This window comes from Meriones unguiculatus, chromosome 7 (assembly GCF_030254825.1).
Source record: "Meriones unguiculatus strain TT.TT164.6M chromosome 7, Bangor_MerUng_6.1, whole genome shotgun sequence".
Taxonomy (NCBI): domain Eukaryota; kingdom Metazoa; phylum Chordata; class Mammalia; order Rodentia; family Muridae; genus Meriones; species Meriones unguiculatus.
The window spans coordinates 113,253,150-113,275,925 of record NC_083355.1 but is presented as its reverse complement, the minus strand read 5'-3'; the positions used below and the strand labels follow the sequence as shown (position 1 = coordinate 113,275,925).

Below are 22,776 nucleotides of genomic sequence, written 5' to 3'. Positions count from 1 at the left end.
GGACAAACCTTCGTGTATACAGTCAAACGGCCTTCATCAAGCTTTAAGGTTACACAGGGAAGTCAGTCTTCGACACAGAGTGATGGGAAAACTACATCACCACATACAAAAAGTGTAAGGTTGAACCTCAAACCCATACACAAGAGTAAATTCAAAATAAGTCAAATCAAGACTTAAAACTATAGAACAAAAGAAAGCATAAAGTTTCAGGATACTGCATTTGTGTCATTTCTCAGTTATAAAATCAAATGTAAAAATAGGCAAATGAGTGTGCAAAACTTTAGAACTTTCTGCATACAGAGCCTGGTGAGCTGTGGGTAAAGTGTTTGCTGTGCAACGATGAAGCTGAGTTCGGATCCCCAGTGTGAAATACAAATACAAATCAACGAAGTGTGATGTGCCCATTGGTGGGCTAAAAAGGAATGAAGCTTCCTCCAAAGCTGAGGAAGCATAAGTGAACCCTAGAAATGCTGTGAGAAATGGAAGGTGCCACTCAGAAAACCCCATGCTGTACGAGTCCATCTGCAGAGTGGATGGATTCACAGGCAGAAAGCAGACAAGTTTCAGAAGAATGGGGAGCGACAACTAGTGAGCACAAGGCTTTTTTGGCACGATGATAGGATTCTAGGATCAACTGTGGTCATGTTTGCACAACTGCACATACTGAAACCCATTGTAAACCTTACATGGTAGAAGACGACTCTGGGTTTAATCCCTGGCACCAGACAACAGAAAGAAAATAAAATGACAGATACCTGTTCAGCATGTATAAAGTTTGATCCTAATACTGCACGACAAACAAGCAGAACACAACTTGAATTTCAAATGACATTATCCAAATGATGAGAACACAATCCCTAAAAGGGAAGAGAAATGTGTGAATCATGTGATAAGGGCTTTATACCTGGATTGACAGAGCTCATTAGCACTATGGTGCTAGCAATTAACCCAGAGCCTCTTCCACTCAGTATATCCCCAGCTCTTTAGAGTTTAAATTTTTAGATGTTGTATTTAGGTTTCCATCCATTTCAAGTTACACTCTGTGTACGGGTTAGAATCCAAGGTTACCTGGATATTGTACTGTCCAGTACTTGTTAAAAGGCTGATGGTCCTGTTGATGGACATCTGGCACCCTTGTTGACAACTGTTCATTAATGCTGGGGTAGTGAGTCTAGTTTGAGACAGGCTTGAGGCACCTGGTGCTAACTCTTTGAGACTGAGCTGCATGTATAGAAGGCCAAGTCTTCTCACATGGCCCAGGAATAAGCCTACTGAAATCAAGTGCTGATAAGTCATGACCCATCTGTGAGACTGACAGACACACCACCTCATCACCCACAGACAACACTCAGAGAGACATCACTGCCTGCTCCTGCAAAGGAACCAGTTGGTCCTTTTAAGTGCTGGTCCTATTTGAGACTCTATCAGTCTGTTGCTTACAATTCTGCTCCACTGAGTGACACAGATCAAGGATAGCAATTCCCTTCTGTCTGGGAAAGGAAATGTTCATCAACAAGGCCCTGAGCTGTTCAGTTGGCACTCTCAGCTGCCAGGAGGAAGCAGTGCCAGTGGACATATTTGATTTTTATCTATGGGCAGACTAGCACCAGTGTGGGACAAGATTCTATTTTGTACACAGGATTTTGTGTGTGCCAAGCCCAAATTCTTCCTATGTTCAAGACAACATTAGAACATCTAAATTTCTTATGTTCTTTTGCCTGTTTTTATTTTTGAGACTGGTCTGTATATATAACCCAGATTGGCCTTGAACTCACTTCCTTTTTGCCTCAGGGATTACAAAGGTGTGCACTACCCTGCCTGTTGAGAATCTAGACTGGTAAGACTTGCACAAATCTGTGCACACTGGAAGTTACCTTCAGAAATATCTAATTTGAAGTAAGCCACAGAGTAGCTAAACCTAACGAAATTTGCCCGAGTGTATGGAGAAGAAAACAGAGACAGAATAGGTCAATCAAAAAACTGCCAGAATAGTCAGAATCAGAACAGAAGCCATCCTCCTCAAATCGTTATAAAATAGCACTACAGGGGCTGGAGAGATGGCTCCAGTAGTTAAGAACACTTGATCCTCTTCTAGGGGAAGCTAGTTCAAATCCCAGCACACATGTCAGGCAACTCATAACTGCCTGAAAATCCAGCTTCAGGGATTCCGATACCCTCTTTTGGCCCCTACTGACACAGCAGACACAGAGAGACAGACAGATATACACACAAAAACATGATTAAAATAGAAATTTGAAAATAAATATTAAAATAATAATAAATAAAATAGCACTATATTTGCATATCCTTCTGTGTATTTAAAATCACTGCTAGGCTGCTTCAAATACCTCATGTCATGTAAATACTGTGTAAAAAGCTATTATGCTATACTGTTAAAAGAATGGCAAGAAGTCTATACATATTCAGAACTGTGCTCACAACATGTTCGTCACAGGCTTAACTATGCAATCAACTACATGTAGCCAACACTCCTGACACTCTATTTACATAAAATATTTAATGACACTTTCACTGCGTACGGTAAGATACTCGTGTGTTTACACTGTAGAAAACAATCACTAGGTACACGATCTCAAACATAAAGAGCACAAGGCGAGCTAGTGAGATGACACAGCTAAGTTTGATTACCGGAAACACATAAAGGTGGAAGCTGAGACCTAACTCCATAAAACTGCCCTCTGACCACCACATCATACTTAAAGGTCAGGACCAGGAAGATGGCTCAGTGGGTGATCACAGCTAGCTACATGGCTGATCAACTCAGTTTGATCCTTGGAAGCCAGATGCAGTGGTGCCCAGAAGGCCAGCTAGTCTGGAATATGCAGAGCGGCAGAAACAATCAGACACTGCTTCAACAGGTAGAAGGTGGCACTGACTCCTGAACAGTGTCTTCTGACTTCCACATACATGCCATGGAAAATGCATACCTGCATGTGCACACATCCCAAATAAATAATAAACAAACAACATAAGGTCATAGTATTGACCACTTGAGGCTGTCCTGACTCTAAGCGCTAAGTGCCTGTGACTCTCAGCTTCATTTCTCATCCCATCCTGAAGAGTCCATGGTACAGGATTAAGAAAACCACTCCCTTCCACAAATGGCTCCAAATGGCTCCTTCACTTCCAGGAAATCATGTTCTAGCAAATCCCTTCTGCCTTGTACCTCAGCCTAGACTGATCCAAGAGGAGACTGGGAGACACACACACACACACACACACACACACACAGTGAATTAGAGGGCAATTTCCTTACATAATCCTTTATAATTCATTATCCCTTTTCCTATTTGGTCTCCACCATTTTTGAAGTTTTTCTGAGGAGTTTATACACAAGTCAAGAGTAGATAAAGCAACTGCAATATGGGAAGATGGGTCTGGAATTACCTTAACAGAAAGCCATGAGAATCCTAATTTAAATAAATAACCCAAATGTCAAGTATTCTAAAATGTAACTGCTTTACTGCTAAAATGGGGTGGAAAGTGCCATTAAGGATGGGGGATGGAGGGACTGAGAGAGAATGAGAGAGTAGGCTAGAGAGGTGACTCAGTCGTTCAAAGTGTTTACTATTCTTGCAGAAGACTTGAGACTCAGTTCAGTTTCTAGTACCCACCCTGGACAGCTCACAACCACATATAACTCCAGCTCCAGAGGAATCTGACATCTGTGGTCTCCACAGAGACCAGCAGACATATGCATACACATAATAAAAATAAAAATAAATTGGTTATAGACAAAAGGAGAATGACAGTGAGTTACTTAACTCAGAGGCTCAAAGCAGAGAACATTTCGGTCCCCTGTTTCGCAGCCTCCTTTCCCCTGATTCCTTCCCCCTAACTCACTTGACTTAGAGGCGGGCTGACACAGAACACAGGCTGATAATATAACAGTCCAGCCTGTTATCTGTCTAAGCATCTAAGGCTCATTCATCCTTTTTCAGTGCGGAGTAGGAACTGGAAGTCCTAACACTGAACAACATGAGAACTAAGAAGGCAAACACACAAAGGAAGGTGGCCAAAATAGAGCACAAAGAAATCTTGGCTTCACTGCTCTACTTACCAGTTAACCTAAGAGCCCTAGGCAAATGATTTCTGAAGTCTTATATATCTGAAAATTGAGGGACTTAGGAAACATGTGACACACATTTACTGAGCACTTACATTTGAGCTGCTCCAATGATAAGTGCTGAAACTACAGTGCTGGATAAGTCAGGCATGACCTCAGGACTCATTCAGCAGTCGTCAATTCTGGCTGCACATTTAAGAATCTGGAGACTTCAAACAAATGAGTGCATAACCCCTTTAATTAATTAATTAATTAAATACCTAAGGTAGGGGCTCTGAGGGGTTGGGAGTTAGGTGGACCTTTTCAAGTATTTCTGGTGTAGAATAAACAGAAAGCGCTGAACTTTATGAAGGTAGTTTACAACTCTACCCTTGTATTTTTTAAGCAACTTTTAAAATTAGGCTTCTTCATTTTATTTTGAATGTTTTACCTTTATGTATGTACATCACAAGTGCTTGGTACCCAGGAAGGTTAGGAGAGGGCTTTAGATCCGCCTTTAAGTGGAGTTAAAGATAGTTGGGAGCCGCCATGTTGGCACTGGGAACTGAACCCACGTCATCTGCAAGAGAGCTAGTGTTTTTAACCATTCTACTCACCCTTGTATAGTTTGTCAAGTATGATTTCTTGCTTGTTTGGTTTGCTTTTTGTTTGGTTTTTGTGATTGTCATTCTTGGTTGTCAACTTAACTATATCTGAAATTAACTAAAACCGAAGTGGCTGGGTACAGCCTAGAGGAATTTTTTTCTTAATTAAACCACTGGACATGGGAAAACCAACTTTTAAGAATCTCCTGTTCTTTCAAAATGAGAATATATACCTTTAACCTGGGCCACACTGTCTGCTGGAAGCCTATGCAAAGGACAAGGAATAAGAAAGCTTGCTCTTTTTGTTTGCTTGCTTTTCCCTTTGCAAGTCCATCCCTTCACTGTCATCGGAGTCTACTTTGGGATTCCAGCGTATACTGAAGACCAGTCGAGACATCCAGCCTCATGGACTGAACAACTACTGGATTCTTGAAACTTCTGTTGGTAGACAGTCATTGTTGGACTAGCTGAACCACAGCCTGTAAGCCATTCTAAATAAATTACACACACACACACACACACACACACACACACACACACACACCCTGGAAGAGAATCTCTCCATCAGCCACAGAGATAAAGTTGCAGAAAATCAAACCAAAGCCCTCATTATAAGGTTTGAATCATAGCAAAAATTCAGTGTTGGAGGGTGTTAATTAGTAAAGAGAGAATGGGACCCTGTAACTGGGCATGAGGATGTCGGAAAGGTCCCCATGGAAGCTGAACTTTGACCCCTCACATTTCTCAAGGGTTCATCTCACCCCCACCCTGAAACATTGCTTATTTCACCTTTGACTGAGGAAATTAACCCTTCATTGTCTGCTAAACCTGAAGAGATTTCTCTGGAGGAGATGCCAAGAAAAATAACACTGAAGTCCCTCAGGGGCTCAAATTACTTGCTTCTAGACCTATAACTGGGGAGGAGAGAGGGTAGAAAGTATAGTCCAGGAGGAGGTGAGCTAGACTACTGAAGAGCTTAAAGAATTTGCTGATTCATTCCAGCAGAGTCTTCGGAATATGTGTGGGAATAGATTTTAAGGGTGTGGGATAATGGTAAAAGGAACATAAAACTGGATCAGGCTGAGTTTATTGACACAGGCCCACTAAGTGGATATTCTAGGTTTAATATGGAAGCTCTTACAGTTAAAAAAAAAAAGTTGTCAAAAGTTTGTTTGAATGGTTGAGTAAAGCATTTGCCAAAAGACAGCCACTAAAAAGGAGTTACAGATGCCTGATATCCCTTGGCTTGGCGTTGATGATTTTAAGGCTCAGAGAAGTTGCAAGTAGAGTAGGCACACTGTGTAAAACCTGATCCTCCGAAATGGAAAGGCCTGGAAGACATGCCCTTCATTAATCCGGTGATTAAAAACGGTGAGAGGTGCACACATTTGCAGAGCTTTGCTGTCACCCTTTCCTTGTGACAGACCTTAGTGTTGGAGATGCTGCTCCCAGTCGGAGGAATTAAATGTGATGGGTTTGGCTGGGCCTTGAAGCAGCAGGGGCCAGTGGCAGCACTGAAGCGCCAAAGGCCGGCTGATTGTAGTTGTCATAACGGGTAGCAGAGACAAAGCATGCCATGATGCCATAACCTGTAACGGGTAGCAGAGACAAAGCATGCCATGATGCCATAACCTGTAACGGGTAGCAGAGACAAAGCATGCCATGATGCCATAACCTGTAACGGGTAGCAGAGACAAAGCATGCCATGATGCCATAACCTGTAACGGGTAGCAGAGACAAAGCATGCCATGATGCCATAACCTGTAACGGGTAGCAGAGACAAAGCATGCCATGATGCCATAACCTGTAACGGGTAGCAGAGACAAAGCATGCCCATGATGCCATAACCTGTAACGGGTAGCAGAGACAAAGCATGCCATGATGCCATAACCTGTAACGGGTAGCAGAGACAAAGCATGCCCATGATGCCATAACCTGTAACGGGTAGCAGAGACAAAGCATGCCCATGATGCCATAACCTGTAACGGGTAGCAGAGACAAAGCATGCCCATGATGCCATAACCTGTAACGGGTAGCACAAGCAGAGTGATTTTTATGGTAGTGTGACTCATACAGACCTCTGGTACTGGTAAATCAATCACGTTTCCAGGCATGGAAGAGACAAGAATGCTACTGGGTCTGGTAGTGTTGACGCATGCCTTTTAAGCCAGCACTCAGCAAGCAGAAGCAGGCAGAGCTCTGAGTTGGAGGCCAGCCTGGTCTACAGAACAAATTCCTGGACAGCCTGGGCTACACAGAGAAACCCTGCCTCAAAAAACAAACAAACAAAAAAGCTAGTGTTATATTTTATTGATCTGTATAAGTGGAAAACTCTCAAACAAATGAAAGAAAGGCTCCATTCAATCATGATAAAAGGAAATCTTGATCGTGAATCAATTTCCAGACTTGAGCCAGTTTGCAAACCCAGAACTCCTTGAATGAAGGGACAGCCAGGATCCCAAAGAAGGACCTTGATATAATACCTGTTAGCCTTTCTTCAATCCCTCTACAGCCTTTTATAAAGGTAACTCTGGTGGAAAGGAAACAGTCTTTCCAGAATCTATCAGATACTAGTTCTGAACTGATGCTGACTCCAGAAGATCCCAAGAAACATTGTGGCCCTCCAGTTAAAGTATGGCCTTTACAGAGGCCAGGTGATTAAGGGAGTTTTGGTTGAAGTTAGACTCACAGTAGGTCCAGTGGGTTCCTGAACACATCCTGTGGTTATTTCCAACTCCCAGAATGTATAATTAGGATACATATCCTTAGAAGTCAGCAGGATTCTCACATCGGTTCTCTGGCCTGTGGAATGAGGGCTATTATGTTTGGAAAGACTGAATGGGAGTCTCTGCCAGGGCAAATAGTGAATTAAAAACAGTATGGTATCCCTGGAGGAACTGCATGCACTGACAGCCTCATGGGTATGCCCCATGATTGGGTGACTGAGGAAGAGAAGACCAGGGCCTGGTTTACTGATGGTTCTGCACGGCCTACAGGCACCACCCAGAAGTGGACAGCTGGAGCATTACAACCCCTTCCTGGGACAGCCCTGAAAGACAGCAGCCAAGGGAAATCTTCGCAGTGGGCAGAGCTTTGGGCAGTACACACGGTACTACAGTTTGTCTGGGAGGAGAAATGGCCAGATGTTGGATTATTCATTGACTCATGGGCTGTAGCCAACTGACTGGCTGAATGGTCAAGGACTAGGAAAGAGCATGATTGGGTAATTGGTAAGAAAGACATCTGGGGAAGAAATATGTGGATAAATCTCTCCAAATGGGTAAAGGATGTGAAGATATCTGTCTCACATAAATACTCATTAAAGTGTGACTTTAGCACAGGAGGAGTTCAATAATCAAGCAGATAAGATTAACCCTCCTGTGGACAATCAACCTCTTTCCCAAGCCATCTGGTCAGTGCTCAATGAGCCCATAAACAAACGGGCCACAGAGGCAGGAGGTTATGTATGGGTTTGACATGACTTCCACTCACCCAGGCTGACCTGGCTACAGCTGCTGAGTGCCAGATCTGCCAACAGCAGAGACCACCACTGAGTCCCAGATGTGGCACCACTACCCAGGGTTACTAGCCAAGTACCTGGTGGCATGTTGACTACACTGGACCACTTCTGAGGAAACGACAACTCTTTGTCCTCACTGGAGTAGATACTTATTCTAGTTATTTGCCTTTCCTGCACATAATCCTTCTGCCAATCCATCTGTGGACTTAGAAAATCTTTTATCCACTGCTATTGTATTCTACACAGTATTTCTTCTGACCAAGGAACTTGCTTCACAGCCAGAGAAGTGAGACAGCAGGCCCACGATCATGGAATCCACTGGTCTTACCATGTTCCTCACCATCCTGAATCAGTTGGCCTGATAGAAAGATGGAATGGCCTTTTGAAGATGTAGTTAAATTATAAATTATGTGGCAGCAGCCTGGAAGGCTGGGGCAGAGTTCAGCATCCAAAATATGAGAACCACATCTAGATCTGAAGACAGTGGGAAGAGGCAGCCACTGGGACTGGCTTGGTGGGATTTTTGGTGGTGGTGGTGTTTTATACAGGGTTTCTCTGTGCAGCCCTGACTGTCCTGGAACTCACTTTATAGACCAGGCTGGCCTCAAACTTAAAGATCCACCTGCTTCTGCCTCAGGGGTGCTGGGCATAAACATTTGTACTTTTTTTTTGGAGGGGGGGCTTTTGAAAATCAAAGCCCATCTCCAGTGACACACTTCCTCCAACAAGGCCACACCTACTCCAACAAGGCCACATCTCATTGCTCTCAAGTGCTGCCACTTCCTAATGACCAAGCATTCAAATGTATGAGCCATTCCTATTCCAACCACCACAGGTGTAATGGTTTGGTTATTGTTTTATTTATAAATTAAGCATAACATAAGGAGATTCGATTGTGTGTCAAGTTGACAAGGGGTGACTTTCTGATGCTTATTCTTAGTTGTCACCTTGACCACATCTAGAATTTACTAAAATCCAGACAGCTGGACACACCTGTGGGGGATTTTTTTTTTCTTAATTAAATCATGTCAAGTGGGAAGACCCATTTTTAATCCTGCTTTTTTGAAATAGGAAGATACACCTTGAATCCAGATCTTTTAGGATGGGAAGATACACCCTTAATCTGGGCCACATCTTCTGCTGATAGGCTATATAAAAGACAGGAAAGAAGGATGCTTGTTCAAGTCCATTCCTTCACTGGCACTGTAGCCTACATCTTTGGAATTCTGGGGTACACTGAGGACCAGCCAAGACATCCGGCCTCATGGACTGAATAGTTACTGGATTCTTACCAGAGCAATGACAGTAGTAACCCTACAAATTATTCAAACCAACTCGAAGCTTCTTCAGCTGAAAGTCAGGTATTAGTATAAGCACAGGAATAAACACCTGTAATAAAGGCCAGTGAACAGAATGGAAAATCCAGAAACAGGTACAATTGATTATCTGTGACAAAAAACAAACAAACAAAAAAACAAACAAAAACAAGAAAAAAACAGAACTTCAAACACTGGGAGCAAACAGGCTTTCTAAGGAGTAGTACTTGGGTAGCTAAATAGCCAGTTGAATCCATCTCTCAAGCCAGGTGTCAAATTCCAAGTGGATCAGAGATTTGAATATCTGAATAAAACCACATACAAGCACATGCACTAAAAATTCAACAAAATGGCTGACTTCAATCAAGGAGTGTAAAAAAATTACTGGCTACAATTAAAAATTAAGAAGCACTGACTGAAAGGACTAAAAAATGAAATATATTTACCTTTTACTTAGTACGAATAGTAAGCAAGCGCTTACAAGAGCCCACTCCTGGTTCTCTGCTGTAGCCCCAGTGAGATGCCAAGGCAGCCTCTTTTGGTGTCTACCAATGACTATCACCAGGCTGAGGTCTACCTCTGACAAGTGGGGTAGGAGCTGAAACGTACCTGCTCTTCCCTTTCTTTCAGACATATAAGGGCCTATAGGACTGGGTAGCTACAGTGATATCTCCCTCCAGTTTTCCCCCACATAAGCCTTGGTCGGAAACACCCAAAATACTATGGGCAAACTAAACTGGTGTTTTTCTCATATACCTTAACATAGATACACGACTATTAACATTTCAAAAACACTGCTCGGTGCAGCATACATGTGCAGTGTGAATGTGGGGTCCATGAAAAGAGTCAGGATGAAGGGACTGTTGTAATGTGACTATGAAAGGTGGCACCCAGGCTTATGTGTTGAACCCTTGGTCCTCCGCTACTGCAGCTATATTTTCAGTCCTGGAAACTAAGGAGGTAGGGCCAGGCTGGAAGCAGGTCACTGCAGGCATGTCCCAGAGCATAGTATCATGTCCCCAGGACCCTCTTCCTTTCTGTCTGTGTCCTTCTCAAACCAGGCTAAAGCTCCTCTCCACACACTCCCACCCCCATGAGCTTCTGCACATATACACACGGCCACAGCACTCTAACACTGAAGGACCTTCCTGTCCCTGGGAGGTCCCCGCCTGCCATTCCCTTACACTCTTTTGTTTTTTTTCCTACTCTGAACACCAGTTTTCTCTCTTTACGTTGTTTCTGTGAGGTATTTGGTCACAGTGAGAAAAGCAACATGGAGGGAAAAGAAGAACCTAGCAGGTGACCAAGGTCAGCATCGTGGACAGTCTAGTATCTGCCCTCAGTACAAGATGAAAGCAGCACCTCCCTCTGAATCCCTCTCTTCTCCAAACTTAAATGCCCAGGGTAATCAATGGAAAAATATCAGACAAAATCAAGTGAACCGGAATCATTTAATGAAGCCCACCAGTGGAGGTCAAAATAGTCAAGGTGAGTGAAGGAAAGAATAAGTCAGGGCTGAAGAGACAGCTCAGCAGTTAAGAGTGCAGTGTGCTCTCCTGGAGGAGCAGAGCATCCGTGTCAGGTGGCTCACACTCTTCTGTGATTAACTCCAGCTGATCCAGGCCGCTAGCCTCTGAAGGCACCCACATGTGGACACCCATATGTGGACAAACATGGACACATATACACTCGTAATTAAAAATTTTAAATCAATCTTTAAAGAAGAAAAATGAAAGTCAGAGAAACTTTCACCATCAAGAGGAGCCTAAGAGAAAAAGCACACAAAACAAAAAAGCAAAGGAAACGTGAATAAGCACAGACTTCAACAACCTCCCACTAACGAACTAGACGGCAATAGAGGAGACTTAGCACAGAGGAGTACATGGGAACTGGACTAGCTGCTCAGTCTTCCTATAAAACTGAAATCCTAAGACATAAGAAGAATTCCTCCCTCCCTTTTCCAAGAGAGGGGGACCTGGATCTCCATCTGGAATGATAAATACACACACACCTCCTTTACTTCCAAAGATTTACACACACAATAAAGCTGAGGAACAGCTGGGATAGTGAGTGTTACAGTCCTTACAAAGGAAATAATGGGGGAAACCCACCATGTCATCAAACAAATACCTCATGGCAGCAGTATGACAACAGACAAAGGCACTGCCACCAGCAATGTGCTAATTCTCTAAGCACAATAAAAACAGCTTGCGTCTCTGTGCCAATGTCTACCAATTGATGTGACTGTCTGCACTATCATAATTAGGAGAATCCAAGCCAAACTGGAATGATGCCATGCTAAACCATCCACTTTAGTTGTATGTGCCAGTGCCAATGCTTACAAAGTAAGCATTACATCCGGGCACAGTGGTAGGCTCTATGGATCCAACAGATATCAAAAGATTTCTGTCTCTTAAAGACTGTGGTGTTGCAGGGCAAACTTTCATATTAAAAACATTTACATAAGAGAAAACATAGGACAGTCCAAAAACAACTAACCAGGAAGGTCCTTCATTCAGACCACGGGGCAAGGACTACTGCAGTATGTAAGGTACATATAAGGTTTAAACTTTTTTTTGAAGGGGTGGTGGTACTGCTTCTGAGGACCAAAGCTGGGGTTGCTATTGAGCTAAATCCCCAACTCCAGATTTGAAGGTTAAGAAATTAGCATGGTAACAATGGCAAGATTTTGATCAACTGTGTGATTTAATTTATCCGGTCTTTTCTTGCTTAAACTTCTTCCAGGGAGAGGCTGATGAGAGCACTGAACACAACTCCACAGAAGCTGCAGGGTGGCAGGCAAGACACAGAATGTTTACAGGAGAGGGTGGTGGGGACCAAACCTTTAAAGCCCAGGCTCGAGGCAGACCTCTCATAGGCAGAAAGGGGTGGGAAGAGGCTGCCCAGATAGCAAGCTTGCATAAGCTCAGCTGTCTATGGTCTCGAAGATGCAAAGGAGACGTGTTTAGAGCTATACAAAGCATGGCTCACGGTCAGAGTAAGAGGTACTCACCGGCTCAGGGCACTTGTTTGGCATGGCTTTTGTGAATTTTAAAGCTACCTGTGCTCAACTGCCACATGTATTTTCTTAATCTTCTCGTCAGGCACCATTATCTCCTCTACCTCTAAGGCTTTTTGTGACTTTTATAGAATATGACCCTGACTCATTTTGTGAGCTGAAGTATCTGTCAGGCATGGTGGCACACGCCTGTAATCCCAGCACTCAGGAAGACAAAGCAGGAGGATGGTGAATTTCAGGCCAGTCTACACAATAACAACAACAACAACAAGCCAAGGATGGGAGATGGAACTTTGTGACAAACCTGGGTCTGATTCCCAGCACAGAAATTAGATAAATAAGTAAACCAATAAATACTGAGGAACCGATAACAACCTGTTCCCCTCCACCCCGTCAACTGCCACACATGGAGGACATTATACTGTGACCTGACAAAAAGGCAGACTATCTGAAATCAGAATCATTCCCCATTTTCCAGGGATTACTGTCTTCACAGAAGAAATTGTGATGGAATAGGATAAATATCACCGCCACTAACTTTTAATATGTTCTCATTTAATGTCAAAAGACCCTGGGAAGTGTGACTTCCATATTTATATTTCATTTGCAAATGGAGGGTCATGGAAGTTAAATTATGTTCAATATGAGTTAGCTTATTGGCAGCAGCCTAGGGGAAATCCAAGGTGCCTGACTCTAAAACTACAGCTGCTTAAAGTATATGGCGATAAATGAAACAAAAATTTACAAATGCAAACAAAAATTTAAGTTCACTGACACAGCCCTTTATTAAAGACAAGGGCACTTTACCATCACAGCTAACACCTACAGAGGAACTGAGAACCAGCCTCCCCCTACTGGTGACGAGATGGGACTACACCATTCTAAGCCTAGGCTCCTTTCCGCCCTTACTCCCCCATACACCCTTTATAACGATTTAACATTTAAATCTACCTGACATTCTACCTGACTATTCCACACATTTATATAATGAATTTAGTCCTCTTAACTCGCTATTACTAAGTTTCATTCTCCCCTCCTTCTTCCACAGACACCGAGACCACAGCAAGCTCCCCTCCTGCTTTCACGTGTTTTGTGCCTATGTGACAGGGTTGAAATAGGGCTGCCTATAGGAGCATGGGTGAGAGGCTACGCCAGTGAAGACAGACACCCCTTCCCCCAGCCACCATAGCTGCCCCACAGAGAGGGGTGGGTTCTTATGAGCCCTTCCCCATTCCATGATGAAATGCTGCTGTCCTTATGCAGGACATCAGAGCCAGGATGACCAACGGCCATGCTGTGCCCGGAAGACATCATTTCAAAGCACACCTCCCCGGCATTTGACTCTTACATTCCTTCTATGATGTGCCCTGAGCCTTTTGGGGTAGGGAGTGCGTGTGCCTGTGCCTGTGTGTGTTTATGTGTTTAGGGCCAAGTACTGCAGTCACTTTTCTCTGGGCTTTGACCAGTTGTGGTCTCTGTAGTAACAGCTGTTGTCACCTACAAATGCTTCACTGATTTCCCTTTCTACCTCAGTTTTGCCCTTTCTTTGCTTTGAGAGAGAACTTCGAACTTCCATCTTAAGCCTCCAGGATTAATCTTGCTTTCCCCAGCTTTATCTTTTCCTCTCATTTAGAGAAAACATTCTGGTAGTAGATAGATAACCCTTAAAATGTCTATCCTCCTTGGCCCCACAACCCACTTGCTAACTTACTCAGAGGTGCACACAGGTATTCCTCTGAGGGTTACTTGCAATGATGAAGCTATAAAGACAGGTGCTCTAGCCTGGGTGCTGGTAAGTCGCGGTGTGCTGTGTGAGCTACAACTACTACAAACGTTCCCACAGAATATTTAAGGAAGGAAGGAAATGCATTTGTCAGAGGTAGGATGCCTGACAAACAATATACCACGGCGCCAGGCTTATTCAAATGTCATGCCTAAAGGAGAAGAAGATAATAGAGCCACTGCTATTTTTTTTTTTTTTTTTTAGTGACTTTTTAAATATAGCCCAGACTGGACTCACACTCAAGTCCTCCTGCTTCAGCCAGAGTGCTGGCTGGAAGGGTGTGGGCCACCACACACGGCTTCAGTGCTTACTTTTGTTGTCTGCTTTATATCTTTGTTTTCAAATTCTCCACATTCAACACATACATTTAAACAAGGAAAAAAAATATTTTTCAAAAGTTAGGAAAACTTTTCCAGTAGAAAAAGACTTCTGTGAAGATGATTTTCTTACCCCAGGAAGGAGAGACCTCTACTTGACTGTTTCAGGGGGGTCCCAAGCTCATCTGTTGGGGATGTTCTGTTCTAAGCTACCGATCTTAGTGCGACACTCACAACTCCAGAGACTCCTCGCCAAGTGGAGGGTTCTTACAATCTTACAATCTTAGGGTTCTCACACTTGCATGTACAACTCCCCTTAGGGAAGAAAATACCAGAGGAAACAATGCTGGCTAATTTATGTAAAAGTAGATGAACAACAACAACAAAATACAGATTAAATCAAATGAAATCAGCACAATTCAGTGCCAATACTTTTGTAAACCTCTGATTGATCTACTGACTGACTGATTTAATCTGATTGATTTCTTAGTGTTAAAGGTGGAATTGGTGCCTCTCATAAGCTGAAAAGCACGCTATCACTGAACTACATGCCCAGAAGTGACAGTAGTTTAATTAGAGAATGCCACTGCTCAAATTAAAATCACTGTAAAATGACATTGGCTCTAACCCAGGAACCTAAACACACACACACACACACACACACACACACACACACACACACAGAGAGAGAGAGAGAGAGAGAGAGACTGACCTATGTCCTCTACAACTGATCTTATCTTTGATGGCAAAATCATCTGGAAAATGCTCTTCTACCCTCATCTATAGCAGTAAGTTCAAAAAGGTCCTTGGCCTGGCCAAATTAGCAAGAGAAGGGCAGTGACAATGAATGAGCAAGGCCTGTTTGTGTCTGTGCACCTTATTCTAAGCTCTACTATAACCGGCATTCTACCTGATCACAACTGGCACAACACTCTAGGTCACATGGGATTTTTCCCCGCCACACCCAGACCTCCTCATATGCTAGACTAGCCATGCCTTATACACACACAGCTGGCCCTAGCAGAGGCAAGGATTTCTGAGGATTACAGGATCCACACTTCTTCGGACACTAAAGCTGCAGTCATATACCTATGAATTTGCCTGCATTGTCATCCGATCTAGACAACACTCTTGCTGTGTAGCCATTTCCTCTGAATTGAAACATCCCCTCCTGGAAGGATGTTCCTGAGACTCAACAAAGTCCTAAGGAGGCTGGGAAGATTGAACAAGGTACTTCCCAGGTTATACAAGCAGTAAACAACCTTAGGTGGGGCTGCCTTCGGGTTATAAAGAGAACTCCAGGGATGCAATTTCATGATTAATCACACATGCTGGGTGGGCTATTAAGTGATGCAGCTGATCAAGTCACTCATGCTCCTGTTCAGAACCCCTGACAAACTTATTAGCTCACCTAGCTGCAACTGGATGGAATCATTTCTTTGGTCTGTCATCAGTACTTTCTGGGGTATAAATAGACATTTACTCACATCTCCCCAGAAAACTGCAGTAACTGCTAATATCTCTGCATAAATTACTGATGCAGTCAAGTACCTGACAAGGAATTCTGAGGAAAACAAAAATCCCACCCAATTTAAATGCAAATTTCTAGAGAAAACTATCCTAAGTGGAAAAGTGTTAGAAACAAGGAAAATGACTCTACAATATTAAAAAAAATTAAACTTCTACATATGAAATATTTTAAAGATAAAAGGTAGATTGGGAAATGTTCACAGAAGACAGTATCCCCAACAGAGAAAGGACTAAGTATGCACGCAAGACGAGTAGGGTGGGGTGCTTTAAATATTAACAAAAAGAACCTTGTAAGTTGTAAGTCTTCCAAGTATGGGGACTATTTGTTGGACAGCCTTGAGGACTTAGTCCTTGGTCTGTAGGAGCTGACACTGACAGTATCAGAATTGAGGCAAGAGGATTGCAAGCTTGAAGACAGCGAGAGATACACAAAGTTCCAAATCAGCCCTGGCCACATGGCAAGACTCAGAAAACAAATCCAACTAAACAAGAACTGAGTAAAACTGGAGGACACCCAGAGTATCTACTTTTGCAGAGTGGAGGAAATAAATCCCTACACCTTTGAGGTCGAAAAAGCCTTCCATTTCTTCTTCTGTAAATTGTTTTATCTTTGAGATGTGGGTCTCTTACGCTGTCCAGTCTGGCCTCAAAGTCCTCTGCTCAAATGATCCTCCCACCTCAGCCTCCTGGGAACCACAGGTGAATGCCACCTGGCTCCTTAATGCTGATCACTGTGACGTGAGAGTGGAGGAGACAGTTCATTTTCCTCTCCTTAAAAATAACCAAATTAAATCAAAAGTTGAGCACAGTCAAAAGGACCCCTGGTCTCATCGACTATTTGCAAAAGCCAAAACTTCAGGTCCAAGTAAATATAAATGTTGAGGATGTCAAGCTATCAATATTCTCAACAATGAACCCAGTTAAACTAATTTAAAACCATGTTAAAATCAATTGCAAATAGAAGAAAGAATAAAGGAATAAACAACTCCTCTTGAAAGTCATCTTAAGAACTTATGTTTTTACAATCTGCCTTCTTACTGGACCCAAAGATGATTGGGACTGAGAATTGTACCATTTCTAGTTAAATGTCGCAGATTCTCCTCAAGAAGACCCTATAAAAGTATGACTTCTTATCAAATCAACAGCTAAAGAAATCACACAGGAAAAATAAACAAGCATAAAACAAAATGCACCACCATCACCTCCAAATCCTTGACTTACACCTCTGGGCAAAAATGCCATTTTTAAAATTAATTATATATTAAGGAGTTCAAGGGTGTTTTGTTTTGTTGTTGTTTGTTTACTTGCTCATTTAAAAAATGATCCAAGAGCATTTAACAAACTGAGACAACGAGACAACTGGACATATCTGGGACAAGCAAACGACTGTTACTATTCCCCAGCTACTATTGCTCAGCAGCATAAATTGCCAGAACTGAATTTTGACTCGAAGTACCTGGAAGGTATAAAAGCCAAGGCCTTTTGTCTCTGATAGCCATGGACTAAGTAAACCAGAAAAATCTGTTAGCTAACGGAACCAATAACACCAGACAAAAGATAAACGCTGGCTTAGAGCCACTGCAGTAGACTTGTCAGAGTCTGCTAAGGCACTTATGCCAGTTTGTCAATGTGACACAGACTAAAGTCACCTGGAAAGAGGAACCCTCAGATGAGGAACTGCCTCTATCAAACTGGCCTGGAGGCAAGTCTGTGGGACATTCTCTTGATTTATGACTAATGTGGAATGGCCATTCCACTGTGGGCAGTGCCACCTCTGGATAGGTAGTCCTGGCTGGGTTAGAAAGCACCTGAGGAAGGCATGGAAAGCCAGTGAGCAGTGGTCTCTGCTTCAGTTCCAGACTCCAGGTTCCTGCCTTTGCTTACGCCAAAACAGCCCTAAGTTGCATTTGCCCAGAGTGTTCTATCAGAGCAACAGAGAAGCAAACTAGTACAGAACGTCTCCCACAAGCCGTCGGGTGATTCTGAGGAGAATGTTAGGGCGCAGTCCGGGGTGGCGGTGGAGAGTGAAGGTGTGGGCAAGAAGTAAACTCTAGGGAGGAAGGGTGAGCAGAACAGGCTGGCCCTCCTATGGAGTGAAGTTCAGCTTAGAAATATTTTATTCCCTGAAACTGGACCAAGGAGACCCCACAGTGGAGCAAGTGTGAATTACCTCAAGGGGAGAAAAATATCATCTTGTTTTAAAAACAATTTGTGGCCAACACGTATTCTAAAAGAAGAAGAAAAAGTAGTAGTGGTAGTGGTAGTAAGAGAGGAGGAGGAAAACAACTAGACACACATGGAGCAAAAACAAAATGCATGAAAATCAGCAGAAAAGGGCCCTGAGAATGACTCAATACAGACACTGTGTATCAAACATAGAAGATAACTGGGCATTCAGTGAGATAAAAGAGAAGGCTGAAAAGCTGAGCAGATAACTAGAAGTTTTACCAGACAGCCAGATTGTGATTTGAAAGATGCAGTGACTGAACTTAAAAACACAATGGATAGTTTCAACAACAGCTTCTTGTATAAAGCAGAAGAGATGTATATGAAGAGATATCCAGAATGCAGAACAGAGAGATAAATAAAAAGGGCAAAGATGGAAAGAGAAATAGAGATCTATGAAATGGTCCATATAAATAACCACAGTCCTCGAAGCAAATGTAAGAGAAAGTGGGTAAAGACAGTCCTAACAGCGGGTATGTGAAAAGTTAATGAAAGACACAAATCCATAGATTCAAGAAGCCATAAGACCAGCCCTCATGAAGCAGAGGCAGGTAGATCTCTGTGAGTTTAAGGACAACCTGATCTACACAGTGAGTTCTAGGAAAGCTAAGGCTACAGGAAGAATCTATCTCAAATAAGAAGAAAAAAATGAGGAGGAAGCCATACGAACCCAAGTATAAAGACAAAAACACACAAGAGCCTGACACTGAGCAGTGTTGGACACTTGTCATCCCAGCACTTAGGACGCTGAGGTAGGAAGATCTCAAGCTCAAGGCCCGCATGGGCTAGACTAGTCATCGTCAAAAAGAAGGAAAGAAGAGAGGGGTTGGGGGGAGGGAGTGCCTAGAGAAATTACTGACAACCAAAGGCAAAGAGAACACTTTAAGGGCCATCCAAAAGCCAGTGTAGTGGCTCAGGCTTGTAATCCCAGTACTCAAGAGACTGAGCACAGTCATGAAGTTGAAACCAGCCTGGATTACAGTGGGAGGTTTTTATCTCAAAACAAAACAAAACAAAATAAATAAACAAATAAACCACAAACAAGGAGCAGACAAAGACCTCCTCTCAAAGAGCCTCCACAAGTGATTTCTCAACAAGAAATCCAGTCATACTACAAGACTGCTTTAAAATGCTTAAGCAGTGGATGTCCTGATTTCTTAAACTAACCAATGAAGATTCTTTAGAGGAAAAGGTTCTAATGGTAATGGTTGTACATCTCTGTGGCTATCCTAAAGACCACAAACTGCATGCTTTAATGGATGTTTTGTCGTATGAGCTACAGCTTAATAAAATTGTTTATAAACCAGAAAAAAAAAGTGAAGGGTAAACATTTTCAATCTGTTGCCAGCAGAATCTACACTAATAAATGCTAAAGGGACCGGGCTGGAGGTATACAGTCGTAATCCCAACAGTCAGGAAGATGGTCAGTTCCAGGCCAGTATGACTACTATGTTCCTGATCAACCTGAGCTACATAACAAGACCCTGTCTCAAGAAAGCAAAGACTGAGGAGATGGTCCCAAGGATAAATCCCTTCATGCAAGCATCAAGGATGTCTACCCATACAACCCATATAAAAGTAGGGTGGGTGTGGCAGCCTCCCTGCCACTGCAGCTGTCAGGAGACAGGACCAACAGGATGGCTAGTGAGACTTATCCATACTGGCCAGCTGTGGGTTCAACTGAGACACCTTGCCTCAACCAAGAAGTTGGAGAGCAATTCCCAAAGCCAACCCGAGGCCTGTGTGCAGCCCACACACAAACACTCATGCAGATGCATAAAAGATACCAAAACCAACCAAACAAAAGCTCAGTGGATGCATGCTAGACCCTGGGTCTGATACCCAACGTTGCAACAGACAGGCAGACATTAAAAGAGGTTCTTCAGACAGACAGAAGTGATCCCAAAGGAAAGACGGAAAGATGACAAAGGTAGTAATGCAAGTTGAGGGAAAGGTGATCTTGATAAACAGTGAGGAATAAATGATGCATGTTACAGAAAACCAATGCCAGGTGGAGGATATCATTTCGTGTGAAAAACAAAATATCTCTACAAGATGTTAGCAAGCTATCTTCTTAGGAATAGAAACCCTACCAATTAGGAAGAAGACAACTCCCCAGGCAAAACTGAACATTGTTTAAATAAGCACTTTATAAAAGAGGCCAAACAAACACAAAAAGCCGATCAGCCTCATTAGTCAACCAGAAACTGCCAATTAAAACTCTGATGGACTGTCACTTCACACTCACCAGAATGGCTAAAATTTCAGACAGACAATACCAAGGGTTGTCAGGGATTAAATAAGAGCTATTAATCCTTGCTGGTATAAACTGGTGACATAACTTTGGAAATTCAGCTCTGTCCACTACAACAGAAGATATGCAGGTTTATATGTATATATATATATATTCAATAGAAATGAATGCTTTAGGAAGCACACAGGCATATGCACCGCAGCGTTAATAGCCTAAAGGTACAAACTCAAAAGTCTACTAACGGTAGTAGAACGGATAAATTGTGGCCCATTTATACTATGAAGGCGACCATAGAAACATGATGGTTGAACTTGAGAAATACCTTTGATGAAAGAAGCCAGACGCAAAAATTACATAGTGCATTTAATTATATTTGAATTATACAGTTCACAAAACAGGTGAAGCGAATCTACAATTGGACACTACGGTGTTTAAGGAAGATGTGTTTAGAAGATAAAACTGCACAGAAAAAAAAAAAAGCGTATGCCGCCACTCGCCCTCCACCCCACCTTAGAAATCAGGCTAGGGATAGTCTGCAGAGGAAGGGTGGGTGCAGCGAATGAAGGGGGCACGCGAGTTTCTGGGTGCTGACAAGGCTTCCTGGCCGAGTGGAAATCCACAGCCGTACCTTTGGGGGTGACACACTCTACGGGTTTGCAAGAGAAAAGGGACAGGTCAGAAAGGAAAGGTGAAGACGAGGGCGCCCTGATGGAGGAGAGGCACCGAAGGCAAAGTGAGCAGGAGCGCGGCAGCGGCGCGCGCAGCGGGAAGGCTCCGCAAGGCGGGCGCGGCCTCCCGCAGACCCCGCGGCCTGCCCGCCTGCCGGTGCTTGGGCCGCCGGCGGGGGTGCTGGGGGGCTCGGGGCCGCCCCGATGCTCGGGCACCCCGCCCCCCGCGCCGGGCGCTCTCGGCCTCGCCGCGCTCGAGGCCGCGACTCACCTCATCGTGGCTGCCGGGCGGGCACGGGGCCGGGGATGAAGGCGCGGCGCGACGGGGCGCTAGCGGGGCAGCCGGCCCCGGGCGCGGCGGCTCCGCGTCTGGCTGGGTTGCAGGCGGCGGCGGCGGGGGCTCATCTTCTCCGGCGGGCGTCTGGGCCGCTAGCTGCGGGGCAGCGCGGCCGCTGCGGCGGCGGCGGCGGAGACTGACAGCTGGGCCCCGGCCCCTGCCATCTTGGCGGGCGCGCGTGCCCGGGCCGGCGCGTGCGCGTGCCTCCCGCCCCTCCGCCGACGGGCCGGGGGAGGGGGCGAGCTGCGGGGTCTCGAGGGCGGGGGCGAGCGCGCGCGTCCGCCGGAGACGCGGGGCGGCGGCCGGAGGATTGGGTGCGGGGTGCACGCGGGGCGCGGGGCCCCTCCGCCCGCCGAGGGCACTGCGCGCGCCGACGCCCCTCGGCCGCCCGCCGCACCGGGAATGGGCGCGCGCGGCGGTGAAGCTCCACACAAAAGGCGCGGGGCTCCGTGGCCCGCGCCTCGAGGAGGGCGGAGCGCGAGGGGGCGGGGCGGGGGCGGGGCTCAGGCCCAGAGGGGCGGGGAGAAACTTTGTGGGAAGGTTGGCTAGGCGGGGGGCGGGGCCTAGAGCCAAAGACGAAACTGTTGCTTGGAGGAACTATTAGTGAGTTCCAAGACGGTCAGGGGTACGTGCTGACACCCTGGCCCCGAGAGAAAGGCTGAGGCCGACTTCAGAGGGAAAGACTCGGGACTTTGGGTCTAAGAGGCAGGGTAGTGGGCGTGGCCCAGGGCCCGGAGAGGCAGGGCTAAACTGCAAGGTGAGGGTGTCTGGAGACAAGTCTCAGAGCTCCGGGTGAGGCTTGGCGACAGAGCAGTGGGCGTGGTCGGGGTTGGCCCAGGGGAACAAGGAGAGGATTTGAGGAAAGGGTTAGTAAAGAGAAATATGGCGGAGGTCCGCCGATTGGCCTGGAGGGTCGTGGCCTGGAGCCGGAGCTTGGGACCTAGAGCAAGGCCTTCATGGTGGGGCGGAGACCCCAGGGAATCCCTGATGATGCAGGCACTGGAGAGGGGAGGCAGGTGGAGAGGCTTGGGGTTAAGGACTGAACCGGGAAGGTGCCAGCTAGCACGTGGAGCCCTGCTGTACCGGCTTTCCAGTACATTCACAGAGCACTGTGGGCTGGAAGACAGCAATCTTG

At 44.8% G+C, this 22,776-nt stretch overlaps 1 protein-coding gene across 4 annotated transcripts in view; it reads right to left on the bottom strand.

The window, feature by feature from the left end:
* Nucleotides 1-22,070, bottom strand: part of Evl (Enah/Vasp-like) — a 123,654-nt gene extending 101,584 nt beyond the window's left edge. For 2 of the 4 annotated variants that reach the window (XM_021642576.2, XM_021642578.2), the window contains exon 1: nt 21,576-22,070. In XM_021642576.2, the coding sequence (XP_021498251.1) occupies nt 21,576-21,580 (5 nt within the window). In that variant the 5' untranslated portion in view covers nt 21,581-22,070. The remainder of the gene's footprint in view (nt 1-21,575) is intronic. The other 2 variants (XM_021642572.2, XM_060388163.1) reach the window with 1 other exon arrangement.
* Between the last annotated feature and the right edge of the window lie 706 nt (nt 22,071-22,776).